General features: G+C 36.7%; 1 protein-coding gene across 3 annotated transcripts in view; it reads left to right on the top strand.

Moving 5' to 3' along the window:
- Ccser1 (coiled-coil serine rich protein 1) overlaps positions 1-19,843 on the top strand; it is a 1,169,843-nt gene that overhangs the window by 613,187 nt on the left and 536,813 nt on the right. Inside the window, exon 10 of one of the 3 annotated variants that reach the window (XM_085840568.1) lies at positions 3,164-4,185. The exons of the other annotated variants lie outside the window; for them this stretch is intronic. Within the exon in view, the coding sequence (XP_085696694.1) occupies positions 3,164-3,223 (60 nt within the window). The 3' untranslated portion in view covers positions 3,224-4,185. Of the gene's footprint in view, positions 1-3,163; positions 4,186-19,843 lie in introns of those variants that run through there. 3 annotated transcript variants of the gene reach the window in all.

Genomic DNA, 19,843 nt, shown 5'->3' with positions numbered 1-19,843 from the left:
GACTTAATCCATCACATTGATGTTATATTCTAATGCAGAATTATTTTCTGGAAGAAATATAATATAAATCGTTAATCATTTTCTTCAGTTTTTAAGGAGAACTGGAACTGAATGAGTTGTTTATTCTCTAGGCTGAAGCTGAACTGATGTGGAGCTGAAAATATCATGTTTTACAACTCTTTTCTTCTCTGAAGTAGGCTGCAAAAATGCAACTAAAAACTTTTTTCCTTGCTGTTTTGAGATAGGGTATTTTTAACCTAAGCTTAGCTGGAACTTACTATATAGTTAGTGTAAAATGGCCAAGAACTCATAGAAACACTTCTGCATCAGGAACAGACATGAGCTACCACACCAGGCCTAAAAGACAACTTTTTAGTTAATAGGTGTTTTACAAATATTCATTGACTCTGAAAAAATATTATTCTTCTTTCATGATAATATCAATAATATTACTCACAATTTTGATTATGAAATGTGAAACTAAAATATATTTATGTAAATTATAACATAAGCAAATATTAGTTAATGTGAGTGTCCATTTTTCATCTCTGAATGCCTTTTCTGTCACCTCATTTTTCATACAAACAGAATCACAATTTTATATCACATACATAGCTCAGATAATCTTAATTTTTTTGCCATTTTAAATGTACAAATTTCTGTTTTACAATAGTAAAATATGATTTTCTTAATGATTTAACGTCATTTAATCATATGAACACTTTAGTCTTTTTTATGTATCTATAAAACATATCCTGTAAATGATAGCCTTGTAACATGCACACTGTCTGGTTAAGCAATTAATGGGAATAAAATAAAGTAGAGTGGTCTAAAATCCTCAAAGGAATCTATAAAAATATGACAACACATATGTTTTTATATATATATATATATATATATATATATATATATATATATATATATATACCATATACTCCTAAGATATGCCCTCATCAGCATTTCTTGTCACAGATGATGATGGAAAATAATGCAGGCCCTCATTAATAGAGCCTGTTTGATAACAGACTGGTCCATTATCAAATAGATGATAGCTGTGCAAGCAAAATGGAAGAGGAAATATCAATATTCTCATATAGAGATGTCTTAGTCTATTAATAAGTTGATGAAACTTATGAATCTATTATGTAGTACCTCCATTTATCTGTCTAATTCGTACATAACTCCAAAGGGAGACAAGAGAACACTTAGCTGAGAAGGAAAGCAAGCTAGTGCTCTTGAATAGCTGAAATGAGTTCAAGGAACCTATCTTTGAATGTGTCTGTAAATAAGGTTTGCATGGAAAAAAGAAGGGATAAAAGTCACTTGACTTACCCGAACTCAATTGGACATCAAATGGTAACATACACCTTAGAAATGAGTTTCTAAATGTGGTGTTTTGCCCATTTCTCTAGTTAGTTATCTTCAGTGAGCTTTCTTTCTGGGCAAAGGGAACTACTCTCCACTTCACTTCTCAGTATAGCTTTGTCCAAAGAAGCAATGGCCTCAGAGTGCTAATTTGAAAGCTCAAGCCTATCAGCCTCTTTTTCAGAATGCACTAATGAGCCTGCATGCCCAAGTAATGAGCAGTATTCTGTGAGACAACAAATTTCTCTTACATGCTGTTGAAATATAACACTTTCACAGTATACATACTACATTACACACACACACACACACACACATTCACACACAGGCACATTCACACTGCATGTCTTACTAAATTTTGGAGAGTAAAATTAGAATTCCTTAAACCTCATGACTGTTCATATTTTCCATTCCTAATTATGTGAATTTGTAATACCACCCACTGTCCTCACGGCTCTGCCATAGCCCATTTTCTTATATATCTCCTTGTAGTGGACTGAAGTAAGAGGGTTTCAGTTTTTAAAAATTGTTTTATTCATTTACATACCAAATGTTGCCCCCTTCCCGGTCCCCCCTCCCAGAGTTCTTCACCCCAACCCTCACCCCCTTTGCCTCTGAGACGGTGCCCCCCATCCCCCTCACACACACCCCTCCCCACCTTACTCCCCCCAGCATCCTCCTTCCCTGGAGCATCAAATCTCTACAGAATTAGACATATTTTGCCCCACTGAGGCCAGACAAGGTAGTCCTCTGCTACATATGTGCCAGGGTAGAGGAACTAGCACATGTTTTATCTTTGCTTGATGACTTAGTCTCTGGGAGCTCCCAGGGGTCTAGGTTGGTAGATAAGTTGGTTTCCTATGGAGTGAAGGTTTCTTTTTGTTTCGAATTCCTTCAGAATCTGCCAGTGCTGCTTCTGCTACAGATGTCATTATATATTATATACTGACACATGTCACATACATACATATAGAATATATATTGATACGTAACACAATATTATAGTATTGATCATGTGTCATGCATATCTGTTCAACAATTTTAATGTCATTAAAAAACCTGTGAACTAATTTACATTTCTTAAACATTGCACTTCCTTTTGTTAGCATTTTCTAAATGGATTTTCTTGTTTTAAAATGGGTGAAATACTTGAAATGTTTTAATTTATGATCATGTGAAGTTTCAATATTAATTACACACCAAAAGATTAAAGTAATAGTCACTGTAGACTAAGGAATCATCCTGGAGCTTTGTGTGTAGTTCTCAGATAGTAACTGTAGTACACAGAATTTTCAAGAGAACCTTGTGCTATTTGTCTATTATCTAAGTATTGGGCTGTTTTTCACTTGAGGAATGTATAGAGTTGAAGAAAACCATGTTGTACTTGTTTAAAAGAAGGAATAATGTCGCTGGGCGGTGATGATGCACGCCTTTAATCCCAGCACTTGGGAGGCAGAGACAGGCGGATTTCTGAGTTCGAGGCCAGACTGGTCTACAAAATGAGTTCCAGGACAGCCAGGGCTATACAGAGAAACCCTGTCTTGAAAAAACAAAAACAAAAACAAAACAAAAAAAAAAAAAAAAGAAGGAAAATGTAATTTTATGTCAATGTTTAATTCTTTCCTTCTACATCACTAAAATAAATATTCTTTGTAAATGCTAATAACAAATATTTACATAAATTACCAACAGAAGATTTTCATGTCAATCTGTATTTTTATTTAAGTATTTATTCATTTAAAATTTCATTTCATTTTGTTATTTGCCATTCATTTCTTTTTGTTTTCTTCTTTTCAAGGCCCTGTGGAATCCTACATGCACTGGAAGCTTATTTAAACCAGTATATATTTCAAGCTAGATTTAATAATCATTTGACCACGAATAATTCATCACTGATAAATATTGAGTGAAATCAATTTTTCTATGAATCCTGTTAACTATCTTGCAGAATGTGTAAGACAAATTGTTTCATCCTAAGCACTGTATACCTTTGCATTTCTAAACAATTGCCACGGAATATTAATGAAGATTCAATGGACATGTTTGCTTTTACTTGTTGTATTTTTATAAGGAAACATATACTTTTATTTAAAGATAATCTTTATATGCAAATTCCTAAGATGTAATATTCCACTTGGCAGTAAACATTGTTTGATCATCCTCCTTATCTATATCATTTGGTTTTCTTTTTGGTTGATAAGCTTTGTGCTATTTATGTTACATTCAATGTACATCAGATAGATTGGCAATGAAGCCTTTGTTACCTCATCTTAGTGGAATAGTTCCCAAGGATGAACTGGACTATTTGTAACCTCTCCCTGTCACATTAACACCAGGAGGTGACACTGGGTATGTTCTAATGGAACAAGTGAGCGCAGCCTTCATCTAACCACAGAATGTAAATCAGAAACCGAAAGAAATTATGTTTTTAAAAAGCAGATAAACAAACTTAGCTATTGGTCTCATGGTGACAGAAGCTTGTTGAATGTATGTGGTATAAGAAGAGGCCTTACCCTTAACTAAAACTCTGTGGGTCCCTTTCTCTCCTATAATAGCCCCACCGTATCAAACTGCACAGTGCCCAGAAGACACTCATGAAAGGCACAGTTTATTGCAAGGATCATTCAGTGTTATGGGCAGGATGTTGTTCAGTAGATGGGCCACAGGGCTCTGGAGAGAAGACCAGGTCTTAATGAGCCGCTACCCTTTAAGAAACACAATGAAATAATTATAATTATCAACAGTAATGTATAAAATATGCCATTAAATTATTTGGATCTTTATGTTACATATGTATGAATGACCAAATGCTGGGTGCAAACTATGGTGTTAAATAAAACTATAAATATATTTATTTACACATGATCATTGTATGTGCTCTTATTGACTTTATCTCTTTAAGCTTTCTTCTAAGGTTTTGTAGAATTTACTCTCTTTTTTAAGATGGTTTATGTGTGAAATCTTTACATATAGACAAGGCAATATGTCATCCTTGTGTAAAGCATTCCCATCATATACTTTTCCATCGACTTTACTGGTCAGAATATTTTCAAGAGGAATTCAATTAAAGACACCGTGAAGTGACAATGAAGACAAAATCCAGGGTTATTTACTAGAGTCAGTAGATAAAAAGCACTTTTGATTTTCTCAAAAGCCATGAGGTATCAGCTGTCAATGCAGAGGAAAAAAAACAACTTCCTCAAAGGTACAGCTTCAGATCGCCCTGTATTTATTTATTTTGTTAATTAATTTATTATTATTATTTATTATTATTATTAAATCTTATTTATTCATATCCCAAATGTTGCCTCACAAGGCCCCCCTCTCAGAGGCTTTTCTCCCATCCCTCTTCTCCTTCTCCTCTGAGAGGGTGCTTCCCCAGCAAACCCCCTCCTTGGGGTATCAAGTCTCTACAGGATTAGGAGCATCCTCTCCCACTGAAGCTAGACAAAGCAGTTCTCTGCTGCATATGTACCAGGAGCCTCAGAACAGCCTGTATAAACTCATATGTGAGCTGGGCGTGGTGGTGCACGCCTTTAATCCCAGCACTCAGGAGGCAGAGGCAGGCGGATTTCTGAGTTCGAGGCCAGCCTGGTCTACAAAGTGGGTTCCAGGACAGCCAGGGCTATACAGAGAAACCCTGTCTCAAAAAAACAAAAAACAAACAAAAACAAACAAACAAACAAAAACACTAGACTCATATGTGGCTTAGTTCTGGGAGCTCCCTGGGCTCCAAGTTAGTTGACACTGTTGGTCTTCCTATGGGGTTGCCATCCCCTTCAGTTCCTTTAATCCTTCACCTGACTCTTCCATAGGAGTCTATGACCTCAATCCAGTGCTTGGCTGTATCTGCCTCTGACTCCTTCAGCTGCTTGTAGAGCCTCTCAGAGGACAGCAATGCTAGGTTCCTGTCTACAAGCACAATATAACATCAGTAATAGAACCAGGGTTTAGTGCCCACCTACAGGATGGATCCCAAGTTGAGCTGAGCCGGTCACTGGGTGGCCATTCATTGATTCTATGCTCCCCCACCCCTTCATTTCTTATAAACAGAACAATTTTGGGTTGAAAAATTTGAAAGTGGACTAGTGTCTCCATCCCTCCACTAGAGGCTCTGTTTAACTACTGAAGGTTGTATCATCAGGTTCCATCTCCCCATTGTTAGGCATTTTGGCTAAGGTAACCCACATTGAGTTTCTGGGAAGCCTCCCCCATTCCAAGTTTCTGGAACTTACTAGAAGTTCCTCCCACCACTGGCAGCTGCATATTTCCATTCTCCTAGGCTTCTCCCTCTGGGCTTCACTTTGGTCTCCCCCACAAGCTTGGATTGTTCCCCTCTTTCCCCTTCCCCCTCTCCCCTTGCACCCAGGTCTGTCTCTCTCTCTCTGCCTCCCAAGACTACTTTGATCCTGCTTCTAAGTGTGATTGAAACATCCTCACTTTAGCTTTGTTCTTGTTTTTCTTCTTAGAGTCTATGGGTGTTTAGCCCTTTAATAACAGCAAACTGTTTACATTATGATCTTGATACCTCTCCTGACTCTCTCCACTACCCCTCTCTCCCTTTATCCTTTCCCCATTACTGAATACATGACAGCATACTCACAAATCACTGTCTTCAATTTCAAAAATAAAAGCAGTAAAAAAAAAAGTATTTTCAGAATGTTACACTGTTTACTGTAGAGGGTGATTCTTTTTATATATTACTTTCCATTTATATTATTGTTTTCCAAGTCTTACACAATAGCATAAACCATTCATAAAATACTATATGAACAATATTAAAATAATTATCTGCATTTCATGAAGCACACACACTAAGGCTAATGATTATTTTCAAGGCATGTGTCTCACCAGTATTTATTAATTAATAAAAATAGTAGGCCTGAAAATTTACTTACATATTAAATACAATATGTATCCTTATTGATCCTAGAAACATAGGAAAATATGGATTAACATATTTACATTGTTAAACTAATTACAATTAACATTACATTGTGTTTTTGTACTTATTTTTTCTTATAGGTTTCTATAAATAGGGTTTTATCCTGTTTTAATTTTCTGTGTATAAACCTTTTAAGAGAGTTACTGTGACATGTTCTTCTCATACAGTAATTGTCATCACACTGAAGTATGCTGGCACATTACAAAGCAGAATAGTCAGTCCCTGTGATGGTTTGTATATCCCTGGACCAGGGAGTGGCACCATCTGAAGGTGTGGCCTTGTTGGAATAGGTGTGACCTGGTTGGAATGGGTGTGTCACTGTGGGTGTGGGTATAAAATCCTCACCCTAGTTGCCTGGAAGTCAGTCTTCCACTAGCAGCTTTTGGATGAAGACATAGAACTCTCAGCTCCTCCTGTGCCATGCCTGCCTGGATACTGCCATGCTCCCACCTTGATGATAATGGACTGAACCTCTGAACCTGTAAGCCAGCCTCAATTAAATGTTGATTTTTATAAGATTTGCCTTGGTCATGGTGTCTGTTCACAGCAGTAAAACCCTAACTAAGACAGAAGTTGGTACCAGGAGTGGGGTATCGCTGTGATAGGCCTGACCATGCTTTTATTTGAAAGAATGTGGATTTTGGGACTTTGGATTTGGAAAGCAGTGGAATGCTTTAAATGGGGATTAATAGGTCATCCTAGTAGGAATATGGAAGACTTTGTTGCTGGGAGTAATTTGAACTGTGTTGACCTGGCCCAAGAGATTTCAAAGGAGAAGAATTTCAGAATGTGGCATAAAGACTGGTTTTGTGGTATTTTGGTGAAGAATGTGGTTACTTTTTGCCCTTGTCTGAAAAGTTTGCCTGAGGCTAAGGTGAAGAGACTTGGATTAATTGCATTGACAAAAGAAGTTTCAAAAAAGCCCAGCAGAGACTTTGTTCTCTGGTTAAGTCTTATGAAGGAAAGTTTGAACAAGCATAGCAAGCTTAGAAAGGAAAACTATAAAATATATGGTTTGAGTATTAAAGGAGTACCAGGAAGTGAAATGGAGCAAAATCTTGTGTTCTAGGAGATAAAGATTAAGGGAGTGGGACCTTGGGGCAAGATCCTACCCAGCTAAATTAGATCCAGGCATGGTGGTACACACCTTTAATCCCATGAGACAAGCATGCTGATCTCTACATTCAAGGTCAATCTACAGAGCAAGAACCAGGATAGCCAAGCTTAGGCAGTGAAGGATTTAGAAAACATAAAGCTAGTGATAATGTAATAATACAAGGGGATCATGTTCTAGTTCCTGTAAGCAGCAGAACTCGGCAGCTTCAGCCATGTGCCTCTGACTCTAGAGTTAAGAATGGAAGGAACTACTGGGAAAATTGATGCTGGTTAGCTGGAGCTAAGGAATTAGCGGTGATTAAGAAGAGACCAGCATCGTTGAGGTGAAATCTTCTGGAAATTGTTTTCTGGGAGCACAAAGAAGCTGTGTTCCAGAGATACCCAAGGTTGTACCTCATGCTGTGGCTGGACTTGGTAATGTGTAAGAGTCACTCAGGTGGTACTGCTTGTGAAGGAATGAAGGGATCATGGAGAGAAGCTGAGGCTTAGCACTGTGAGAGGCCAGGGAAGCCCATTGGAGAAGGTGAAGCCTCAGCTGTAGTTGATGGCCCAGGATTGAAGGGGTCATGCAAAGGATTTGAGGCTTGGCACCCTGAAGAGAGCCTATGAGAGGCTATTGGTGAAGCCTAGCTAGAGTGGAACACCCCAGTGTATTGGAGATGTCAGTACCATGGGATGATCACCAAGAACAGCAGCCGTAATGGAGTGGATCAACCTGAGCATAGAGTGCTACAGAGGACAGAGATGGAGAAGTGATGCCAGTCCTTAGGAGGAGTCCAAAAGATCAAGTGGAATCCCAGACACTGAAAGAAGAAGCTGAAACATTGAAATTGCCTTGGAGACTCAAAGATGTTAAAGATGCCAGAGCCATGGGATACATGCTGAGGAAAGCTGCTAACAGGGAGTGGAACCAGCCCAGGAGGAAGCAGTTTGTTGCAGTCAAAAAAGATGAAAAAGGAGTGGAGATCTGAAGACCACTTTGACATCAGCCATGGAGATGCAGAGTTTGGAGTTTGCCCAACTGGTTTCCTGCCTTGCTTTGGGGATTACAGTTAATTAAGTTGAATGAATCTCAGAAGAGACCTTGAACTTTGGACTTTTAACATTGTTGCAACTGCTATAGACTATGAGGACTTTGAAAGTTGCACTAAATGCATTTTGCATTATGCTATGTTTAAGTATGGCCCCCACAGACTCATGTTTATGAACAAGTCTATGGGGACCAGGGAGTGGAATGTGATGGTTTGTATATCCCTGGACCAGGGAGTGGCACCATCTGAAGGTGTGGCCTTGTTGGAATAGGTGTGACCTGGTTGGAATGGGTGTGTCACTGTGGGTGTGGGTATAAAATCCTCACCCTAGTTGCCTGGAAGTCAGTCTTCCACTAGCAGCTTTTGGATGAAGACATAGAACTCTCAGCTCCTCCTGTGCCATGCCTGCCTGGATACTGCCATGCTCCCACCTTGATGATAATGGACTGAACCTCTGAACCTGTAAGCCAGCCTCAATTAAATGTTGATTTTTATAAGATTTGCCTTGGTCATGGTGTCTGTTCACAGCAGTAAAACCCTAACTAAGACAGTCCCCTCTGGGTACTAAGAGACTGTTGTGTGCAAACATCAAAGCATTATATGGCTTGCCTTCACTGTGTTCAATGAAGAGAAAATTTAAAATATATCAGGCAGTGACAACCTAAATTTGTTTAAAAACAATTTTACATATATTTACATGTATGTAACACCTTTAAAATATATTGGTAAATGTTAGATATTAAGATATTATAGGCAAGCTTTCTGTTTCAGATATAAATCCCTGATTTTCATTAAAGATATAATTGCTTTATTTAAAAATATCTTCTAAATTTTACTTAAAATATAAAAAAACAAATGAGAACCACCTAGTTTGTGTGTGTGTATTGTATATGTGCTAAAGAAACATTAAAATTATCTTCAATTTTATAAGAGAGACAACTTACTATCATTCATTTAAACAATAAATTATATACGTCATTTTACTAGGCCAAATGCAAATTTAAAAGATTAAAGTAAAAGAAAGAAGGGAAAGGAAAAGCCTCAGTTTCAGGATATTCTCACATGGTGCTACTGAACAGAAAGCTCGGGAGTTAAGAGTACTGTTTACTCTTGCATAGGACCTAAGTTTAGTTCTCAGCACTATACGAAATCTAATAACCATCCATAGCTCCTATTCCTAAGAGATGTGACACCTGCTTCTTACTTCCTCTGGCATCAGGCACACACACAGTTACCTTTTGTTTCTCTCTTCATTAATATACAAAATATCTGGTTTTGCTTGTCTCCAGTTAGTCTACCTCACTAATTTTTTTTCCCTCTATTGCCTCTTGATCATTCAGAAACATTAACATCTTGTTCATTTTCTTTCCTTCTTTCTTTTTTTTTAAAGATTACATTTGACTGTTTCTCTTAAAACTAAGTCTGCTTTTTTAAAAAAATGACCTCCAGTAATTTTCAAAAGCTTTAAACATATTTTTAAGAGGCCAGTAGTGTTCACCACTGCAAAAGGTAAAATTCCAGCAGGTTACATCTAAAACTTGTAACCAATGGCTGAGCTTTGCTCTAATCCAACTATCTGTATCCCCCACCACTATATTTGGTTAACTGTTTTGTTTTGTAAAATCAAAACACTGACACTGGAGCACAGTATTTGGGAACACCCAAGCCTATGTTCCTAGACCATAGTCACTCATATTTGTGTCCAGAATAAACTCTACTTTCTTTTGAAGTAAAAACTGCATTTTTCATGTTGAAACATTCATAGTGAAAAAAGGATAGCATTCCCTGACTGCCAGGAAGATCAGTGGCGTGTGAGTGAGAAGTTTCTTCTGATGTAGGGAAACTGTGGTTGGGTGATGCTCCTGAGCTGCTCACTGGGATTTACTGTCCCTTTAAGTCTTCAATAAAAGGAAAGTGACTGGAGTAAAGAAAGTATTCATTCATTTCCACAGGGGGTAAAACCCACTCTTGTCCACCATCCATTGTGTAAAGGTCCAGCAGAAAGAATAGGTATGTCAAACACCATTTTGACTTCTTATACAAGTTTTATACTAAGAGGGAAGGCAAGATGTCACCTGGGACAAAAGATGGAGTGACTGTGAGGGCAATGTATTTATGTATCTGAGTCTCTATCATTTAGTTGTAGGCACATAAACTTAGAGAAAGATTCCTGAAAATTAATGATTTGTCTCTGAACAACTGATTAGGCAAGTCAGACATTCAGGTGCAGCCTTACATGTCTAGAGACACATGACCCATGAAATTATTTCCTTATTCTTTACCATCTAAAAATATTGTTTTTAAGGAAAACATGTCATCTTTTGTATAAATTGTACATATATGTTAGGTTACAATGACAAGGAAAGCTCCGTACCTTACACCAAAAATAAGACGCACAAGAGTTATAGATCTTACTCAGTAAAATTTTCTTTGACTAGGGTTACCCATTTATCATGTCTTCAATACCCAACTGTCTTTCTTCTACATTCTGTTGGTGAGTCTTTCTTTGAGTTCATAAATTTCTCATTTCCAGATTTTATTCAGTCTGTGTTTTCTTCAATGATTTTATTTCCACATTTGGATCTTGAACAGTTTTATTTACTTCCTTCTTTTACTAGTGTTTTCATAGATTTATTTAAGGGATTGATTCATTTCCTTTATAAGAATATCTACTATCTTCATACAAACTGTTTTAAGGTCTTTGTCTTATGCTTCAGTTATGCTGCAATACTCAGGACTTACTGTGGTAAGGTAGCTGGGCTCTTGAAGTTGATGTATTGTCCTGGCTCTTATTGACTGTGTTTTTACACTAGTGTGTCAGTATCTAGGTTGTGGAGGTATTTATTCTAAGTCTGATATCTGGTCTTAAGTTTGTTGATTAGGTGGTTTATTCCTTGTCTTTTGTTGTCTCTGGTTCTTAAGAGAGTATGGAAGAAGTATGTCACCTGGTAGGACATTTTACTGAGATCCTTATAGATGTAGTCACTGGAGGGTCTGGACAGAATGTGTTTCTAGGTATTAGAATTTGACCCTTAAGACTGGGAATGTCTTGGTTGGGAGTGAGGGTTCATAGGAGGGGGGAACAGGCTGATTCATGAGGAAGAGAGCAATGATAGGTCAAGGTAGTCTGATATAGAGATGTGGATGACAGTGGGAGTTTGAGTATGAAGAAAAGGAGGTAGAGTGAAGACTTGAAGCTTGGAGATGAGCTTTGCTGGCCAAACATTTTCTTTGTCAAGTTCAGCTATTGGGTTCCCAGAGAATGCCTGCTGGCATTGGAGAATGGAACAAAGGATTAAGTGGGAAAAATGTTGGAGAAGAAAATATCCATGATCTGCAGGAGTCTGGAGGAAAAGATCTTTGAGATTCGCTGGCAGTGAAAGAGGTGAGGCTATGGCAGGTGGTTGGCTACAGAGCTGGGAATGAGTCTGGGGATTGCATTTGAAGGTGAGGAATAAGAAGGGTGAATCTTGTTGATGACTGTGGTGGCACATACATAATATCCCAGCATTCAGGAGGCTGAGGCAAGAGAATGACCAATTAGAAGCCAGACTGGGTATATGGCAAGATGTTATATTTATCATTCAAAAACAAACAAAACCACAATATTCAGTCAGTTACAAATTATCCTGAAATATAGGTCATATAAAGAAATATGGGTTCTTGATAATGTGCCTTTATAAATTTTCACTAGATCTATGGCCTACTAATATCTAGTGGTGGCCAGTGACTTTAGTTTTGATGTGTTAATAATACAATCAATTCTAAATTTTAGTTAAAAATGAAAAAGAAGGGAAGATCTATAGTTAGTCTACTTTTTTTTCCTGGGTTGTGGTGCTTGGACTATTTCCAAGGAATGCCTGCTGGTGTTTGAGGCTGGTATAACAGGATGCATAAGGAAGACGGTTGGAGGAGAAAGTCAGATGTAGGCATAGGAAGAGGAAGTCTTCTCAGTAGTTGGTCTGCTCTAGACCTGGATATAAGACTGGAGAATTGGACTTGGAAAAGACAAAGAAGAGATGAAGCTCCACAATTAGGCGACCTGCTTCCCTGACTGGAGTCCTGTTGTAACTATTTTAAGACAGATGATCACACTTGACAATATTTATCTCAGAATCATTATTGTACCTGTCAGAGTAATTTATTGTGACATTGTTGTTCCAGCAGCACATTTACTCATTTACCTTCCCACAACTTTATCATTAAACACATTTTTCTTCCAAAAATATCTCTAAGGATTTTAAGTGACAAATAAATGTCTTAAATGTGTGAACAGAAATGACTTTCTTATTCCTAAATAACATGCTTTGTTTGCTACAGAAATAGATCATTTGCACCAACTAAGACATGTAGATTTAATGAATTCTTTCTCCTGACTAGTGTGCTTTAAAATCTTCCCATGTTGTCTCCTAAATCATCTACTACATTTCAATCTTCATGATATAAACATAAACTCTCCTATCCCTCATTACACAATGTACATCTTTACTTAATGAGAAAGTCATCTATTGAATTTTATTTCTTAAGCCTAGCACGCTGCATTATTCTTCATGATCCTCAATGTTGAAGGTGAAAGGAAATGGTCAAATTATTCAAAGTTTAGTAACTCCCACTCTCTTAACTGCGTCAACCATTTTAATTTCAAATTAAAGAAGTAAACATTAATATATTAATATTGTGATGAGCACAACTCTAAAGTTATTGCTTTCCTCTCATTCAGTCCCTCCGTGTATGTACATATATATTCACCATAAATATGCATACAAAATTAGATGCTAATTTTTAACTAAACATATGCAGAGAATAAAATGTATAGTGTCCAGTTGGAAGAAAACTTTATTCAGAATTTGAAAAGTGCCATTTTTATTTGTTCTAAATATTTTATTATATATGTATACCTCATGATCTAGAGAAAATACTGGTAATTTCAGAAAGATAATTAGTCTATGGAATATTTTTGCAACTTGACATCCTCTCAATTGAATTATTAAATAGATTTACACATTTTATTGGTTTTTGTGTCATTATTATTTTTCTTTTTTTCTGTTTTTATTTTTTTTCTTTTTTTTATTACGTATTTTCCTCAATTACATTTCCAATGCTATCCCAAAAGTCCCCCATACCCTCCCACCAACTTCCCTACCCACCCATTCCCATTTTTATGGCCCTGGCGTTCCCCTGTACTGGGGTACATAAAGTTTGCGTGTCCAATGGGCCTCTCTTTACAATGATGGCTGACTAGGCCATCTTTTGATACATATGCAGCTAGAGTCAAGAGCTCTGGGGTACTGGTTAGTTCATAATGTTGTTCCACCTATAGGGTTGCAGATCCCTTTAGCTCCTTGGGTACTTTCTCTAGCTTCTCCATTGGGAGCCCTGTGATCCATCCAATAGCTGACTGTGATCATCCACTTCTGTGTTTGCTAGGCCCCGGCATAGTCTCACAAGAGACAGCTATGTCTAGGTCCTTTCAGCAAAATCTTGCTAGTGTATGCAATGGTGTCAGCGTTTGGAAGCTGATTATGGCATTTTATTGTTATTCTCTGGCATTTCACAGTGGTTAACCCTACATTACAAAATATGTAATGAGCATTTCTGACATTTCTGAGCTTCTTACACATTGTAAAAAAAGTAACTTGGTGGCGCACGCCTTTAATCCCAGCACTCTGGAGGCAGAGGAAGGAGGATTTCTGAGTTCGAGGCCAGCCTGGTCTACAGCATGAGTTCTAGGACAGCCTGGGCTATACAGAGAAACCCTGTCTCGACACCCCACCCCCACAAAAAAAAAGTAATTTGCTGAAATATTCAGGAGATTAGGTTCAGTGTGATGTCTTTAAGAACGTCCACAAAATGCCGGGCGTGGTGGCACACACCTTTAATCCCAGCACTTGGGAGGCAGAGGCATCGGATTTTTGAGTTTGAGGCCAGCCTGGTCTACAAAGTGAGTTCCAGGACAGCCAGGGCTACAGAGAAACCCTGTCTCTAAAACAAAAACAAAAACAAAAACAAAAACAAAAACAAACAAACAAACAAAAATAACAACAACAAAAAAACAAACAAGCAAAAAAGAACATTCACAATAACAATGGCACATGTGAGTTTCGAGGATTTCCATTTAATTGTTTATTCAAGATTTTTTTTTTAATTTAATTGAAACATTTGCTGAACATATATAGTGTGCTAGGTCCTGAGCTATAAATCCAAACAATACCATAAACTAATTTACCATATAAGTAAGATTTAGCAAGATTTCCAGTTATGATAACAATACTTTTTAAATTATAATTGCAACATCAAAGATATATTTAAGGTGATCACTTTAGATTATAGCATATTTTAACACAATTTGTGATCAACGTTTAGCTTATTGATTTCAGGGATTATGCCATATCTTGGTTCAGAGAATGAGAAATGATATTACAATATTAAGACCATCATTAGTATCAGTCACACAAGTGCTCTTTCTGTACTTTTGTGATTATGCTCTTTGATTTGTTTAAAGGAACAACAATGTATTCTTCATGGTTAGTTACATCAAATATTTAAGAATTATTTTAAAAATAGAAAATTAAGTATAAAGTGGGATTAAAATTTCTAAGGAACTAAATAATCTAAAACAATTTTATGTTTAGTATTGTTAATTAAGATATATCAAATGATACAAAATCAGAAAAGATTTTGTAAAGATTTGAAATGAAAGCATTGAGAGACTGGGATTATGGTAATCATTATTCATGGCACTGGATAAGAAGCAGCACTATATAAGCATCCAATGAGTGACCAGAAGTCTTGTGCACTTGTGTATTTTGTTTTTATGTATTATAATTATGAAAGCAAATTAATAAAATGTAAAATACAAGCCAGAATGTTCATACAATACTTTTTTCCAATAAATACCTAGATTATTTGTTATATGCCAGAAACTTTTGGAAGTTTGAGAGAGTCAAAAACAGCAACTATCATTCTATTTATATCTCAATAAATGGCAGGTCCCTTATCTTTACTGAGCAGATGAGAACATTGTGCTTACAAACAAGAAACAATCTCCTGACCCCACAGTCCACATGCTTGCTCCTGAGCTGCTCGTATATTAGGGAGATGGCCCTTATCACTACGTTATTCCACGCACAGATACAATGACAGCTACAAAACGGGTTTGGTATTGTAACTCCATCTTACATATGAGGATTGTTATATTAGAAGAACCAGGGGTAGAATTATTAACTCTTTGTTCAGTACTAATTTCTAAAATCCCAACTAACACAGTATGGTAAAGTAAAAAGACACTAGACCATTTTGATAAAGTTTTCATTGCAGTATGATATTCTAGATTGGATTTCTGGAGAGTATGAATGAGTTTGAATTTCAATTTCTTTCTTTCTTTCTTTCTTTCTTTCTTTCTTTCTTTCTTTCTTTCTTTCTTTCTCTCTCTCTCTCTCTCTCTCTCTCTCTCTCTCTCTCTCTCTCTCTCTCTCTCTCTTTCTTTCTTTCTTTCTTTTTGGTTTTTCAAGACAGGGTTTCTCTGTGTAGCCCTGGCTATCCTGGAACTCACTCAGTAGACCAGGCTGGCCTCGAACTCAGAAATCCACCTGCCTCTGTCTCCCAAGTGTTGGGATTAAAGACGTGTGCCACCACTGCCTTGCTGAATTTCAATTTCTGATGTCACCTGTCACATTGAGTTATCATATTGAGACTGATCAAATTTAAATTTTCATTTGAAAGATTAACTCAACACGATGGAGACCAAAATACATTTTTACTATTAACTGTCTTCAGTTGAAGGTTGGAATAAATAAAACAAAATCACATTGTTGAGTTATAATGTCACTGATAAGCAAATAGAAAAATACTTTAAAAATATTGTATTATAATATACATAGGCATATGATACAAGAAGGTAAGCTCTATCTCATTTATCTTAGCTCATAAGCTGTTTGCAGTTGTGTGGGTCAGAAGGCATGTATTGACAACTCTTTAGCAAGCTTACCTTTTAATTAAAATCAGCAAGGTTTCTGCCAAGGAGCCTGCTTATCTTAGATAAAGAGAGCCACTTTTAGCATCCCTCGGTACTCCTGAAAGCAATATGTTTGCACAGGAGAGTATTTAATACTTGTGCACTAAACAGATCTGATGTGTTGCTTTGGTGTGCTGCTGTTCTACACACAAGATAACCATATGATCCTATTTCTATGTTCCAAACATATATTCAACATCACAAATAAAACCAGTGTGGCACCTCTCAACTACCCTGGTATATACTTCATATTCTCCTACTGGGATCATTGCCAGTACGGGTACTTTAATAAGCACAGCTAATGAAAATATTAAACTATACTTTTGCTTAGGATGTGTACATACAAAGTGTATAAATAATTTTACATCTCTAAGACATTCTTGAGTTGTTTCAAGACTGTTGAGATTTGGTAATTTGTGTTCACACCTAATGCCCAAGTATTGATGAGCAAACATCTTTTTTCTCAATAGTCTTGGCTTTGCTTATTTTGCACAGAATAAAAGAAAATGGAAGCATGCCCTTATCATGACTTTCAGTTTTGTACTCTTATTCAAGAGAGGATGATAAAAATTTACCTCTACAGAAATCACTTTGTACCTGAGTGGCTTGCAAAGGAACTCCTCACATTATAGAAGTCTTTTATCCAGACAAAAAAATGCAACACTGAAGGAAATGCTTCTGTTTTGTAAAATAAAATATGGATTTTTTTAAATTAAGAATTTTTTCAGTTACCTCCCTTTTATAAATCTCATGAAACATGAAGAGCATTGGAAACGTGGATGACGTGTTCTCTTTCTAACTTTTCATAGATTCTCTTGCTTGAAACATTCTGTACATGGTTCAAACGTATTGTTAAAATTCCAACAATGATGTAAGAAATATTTTTCATAAATGTAATTGAAAATATGTTATAAAAATCCATTCTAGGTCTAACTCTGCAAAGAAAAGTAGAATTTTATGCTTGGGTACTGAGAAAGAGAGACATGGGGAAAGACTTCCAGCAAATATAGCTGATAATCTTTTATTCTGGGTGCTTTTAAATTGTTTCAGTCATATTTTTTAACATTGCATTTAGAAAGTTAGAGTTTTCAGGATGACAAGTAGGTATATTATAGGGACTCTAACTTTTAGTGAACTTCCCCAGTTATAGTTGTTTAACTAGACAGGAGGTTTCTGGATGTTAATTTTACTATCACATAACTATGATCTTTCTTTCTTTTTCAAGTATTACTATTGTGGAAGCTTAAGTTATTTTACAAGAAAAAAAATCACTGGAAGAAGAGCCTTTCAGAAAGCAGTCTCCAAAGTAAATTTACTTATGTTGAATTGATAAGGAAGCAATTATTGAAAGGTGGTAAAACAAAAGGAAAAATATATCTAAGGGAAGCCATTTTAACTCACTCTGGTATTTTCTCTAGGAATAATACTCAACTGAAGGCAGTTGTATTCTTCGGGGAAGAGTGGAAAAGTCTGAAGTTAGTTTTGAAAGTCAACCCTGGGGGTTTTCACTGTGACCTAGTGGGAAGAGGCTAGGAATTCTGTTCAATACTCATGTGCACAAAACAACTCCCAGCACTCAAAATATTTACAACAAGAAGACAGGGAAAGACAAGAAAACTCTTCTCTAGATGTTAATTATCAATGTGTGAACTGTTTATTGGTACAGTGGTGTGAGTTATTTTCATGGGATAAAAAGATTTGCTTCATGTATCGAAAGATGGCCTAGTCAGCCATCACTGGAAAGAGAGGCCCATTGGACTTGCAAACTTTATATGCCCCAATACAGGGGAATGCCAGGGCCAGAAGAATGGGAATGGGTGGGTAGGGAAGTGGGGGGGTATGGGGGACTTTTGGGATAGCATTGGAAATGTAATTGAGGAAAATACGTAATAAATATTAAAAATTAAAAAAAAAAAAGAAAGAAAAAGAAAGAGGCCTTCACCATTCTGGCCTTAGTCTTGATTGTGACTATCATGATCAAACCAGTCACATCTTAGACAAGACACATACAAGATGCAAACTCTATCTATAATGCAGAAACTTTGCAAAGGTTTCTTTCTTTTATTAAAGTCATTTTAAGGAGAATTTATGCTATGGTTTAGATTACAGATGTAACTGAAAGCATGATATTTGCCCATTTTCGTGGGACCCTTTATGTAACTGCAAGTCATTAAAAGGGGAACTGTAATGTGACTTCTTTATCTCCATAGAAGAGCACAAGTAATCATTTCTGCATAAAACAAACACATCTTGCGAAAGCTTGTACTGCCAAACAAAAGCTGTTTGATTTTCCAACTGGTCAAATTATCTTGCAATAAACATGGAAAAACTAAAAAAAAAAAAAAAACCTTGCTTCTTCTCTCATAGCATGCTTTTCCCAGAAATACTGCCGTATTTCTAGAAACGTGTACATCTCTTGTCTTTTGACCAATACCTCATGTTTTCTAAATCTCCAATATGAGCAAGTAGCCCATTTTCTTCATGATTACCATAGAACAGTCTCATTTTCAAACCATTGTTTTCCTGTGGTGATATTTGTCTTAATTTTCCAATCATACCTAACAGGAAAAAAAGGAAAAGAAAAGAAAAGAAAATCCTGAGAGTGTCAAATGCATCCATTTTGCTCATAGATTCAGGGATTTTCCTCCCTCATAATTGGACAGTTTTGTTTATCATCCCAGGCAAATGAGCCCGCCAGTTTGACCTAGCTTCTCCAATTTGGCCTCAATTACTCAAAAATCCCAGTGTTTCAACTGAGGAACATGCCTTCAAGAGATGAGACCTTATACACACTTTAACTTCAAACCATGGTGTTCTGCTCTTGGCCCTCCGCGGTTCATGAGATTCCCGCCATGAAAAATGTATGCATTCTAACTTTAAGACTTTACAAAGTCTGCATATGTATCGAAAGATGGCCTAGTTGGCCATCACTGGAAAGAGAGGCCCATTGGACTTGCAAACTTTATATGCCCCAATATAGGGGAATGCCAGGGCCAAAAGAATGGGAATGGGTGGGTAGGGAAGTGGGGGGCAGTATGGGGGACTTTTGGGATAGCATTGGAAATGTAATTGAGGAAAATATGTAATAAAAAATATTAAAAAAAAGAAAAATGTATGCATTCTAACTTTAAGACTTTACAAAATTTAAAAGTTCCAATACTGTTTAAAAGTTCATGTGCAAGATCTCTATTGAGCTTGAAGGTAATCACTTAGCTGGAGAATTGACAATATATGGTGAAAAAGAATAGTTAGATGCTTCCAATATACACAGTGGCATAAAGGAAGCATTCACTGTCCAAGGCACTTATTGAGGCATAAAAAAGATAGATGGTGACAAAGAAAACCAAAGACGAAACATTTTCATGTTTAAAG

The sequence above is a fragment of the Mus caroli genome, unplaced genomic scaffold, assembly GCF_978045245.1.
Source record: "Mus caroli unplaced genomic scaffold, Mus_caroli_1 scaffold_7, whole genome shotgun sequence".
NCBI classification, from domain to species: Eukaryota; Metazoa; Chordata; class Mammalia; order Rodentia; family Muridae; genus Mus; species Mus caroli.
Note: the sequence above shows the minus strand (reverse complement) of the source record. Positions and strands in the feature narration are given on the sequence as shown.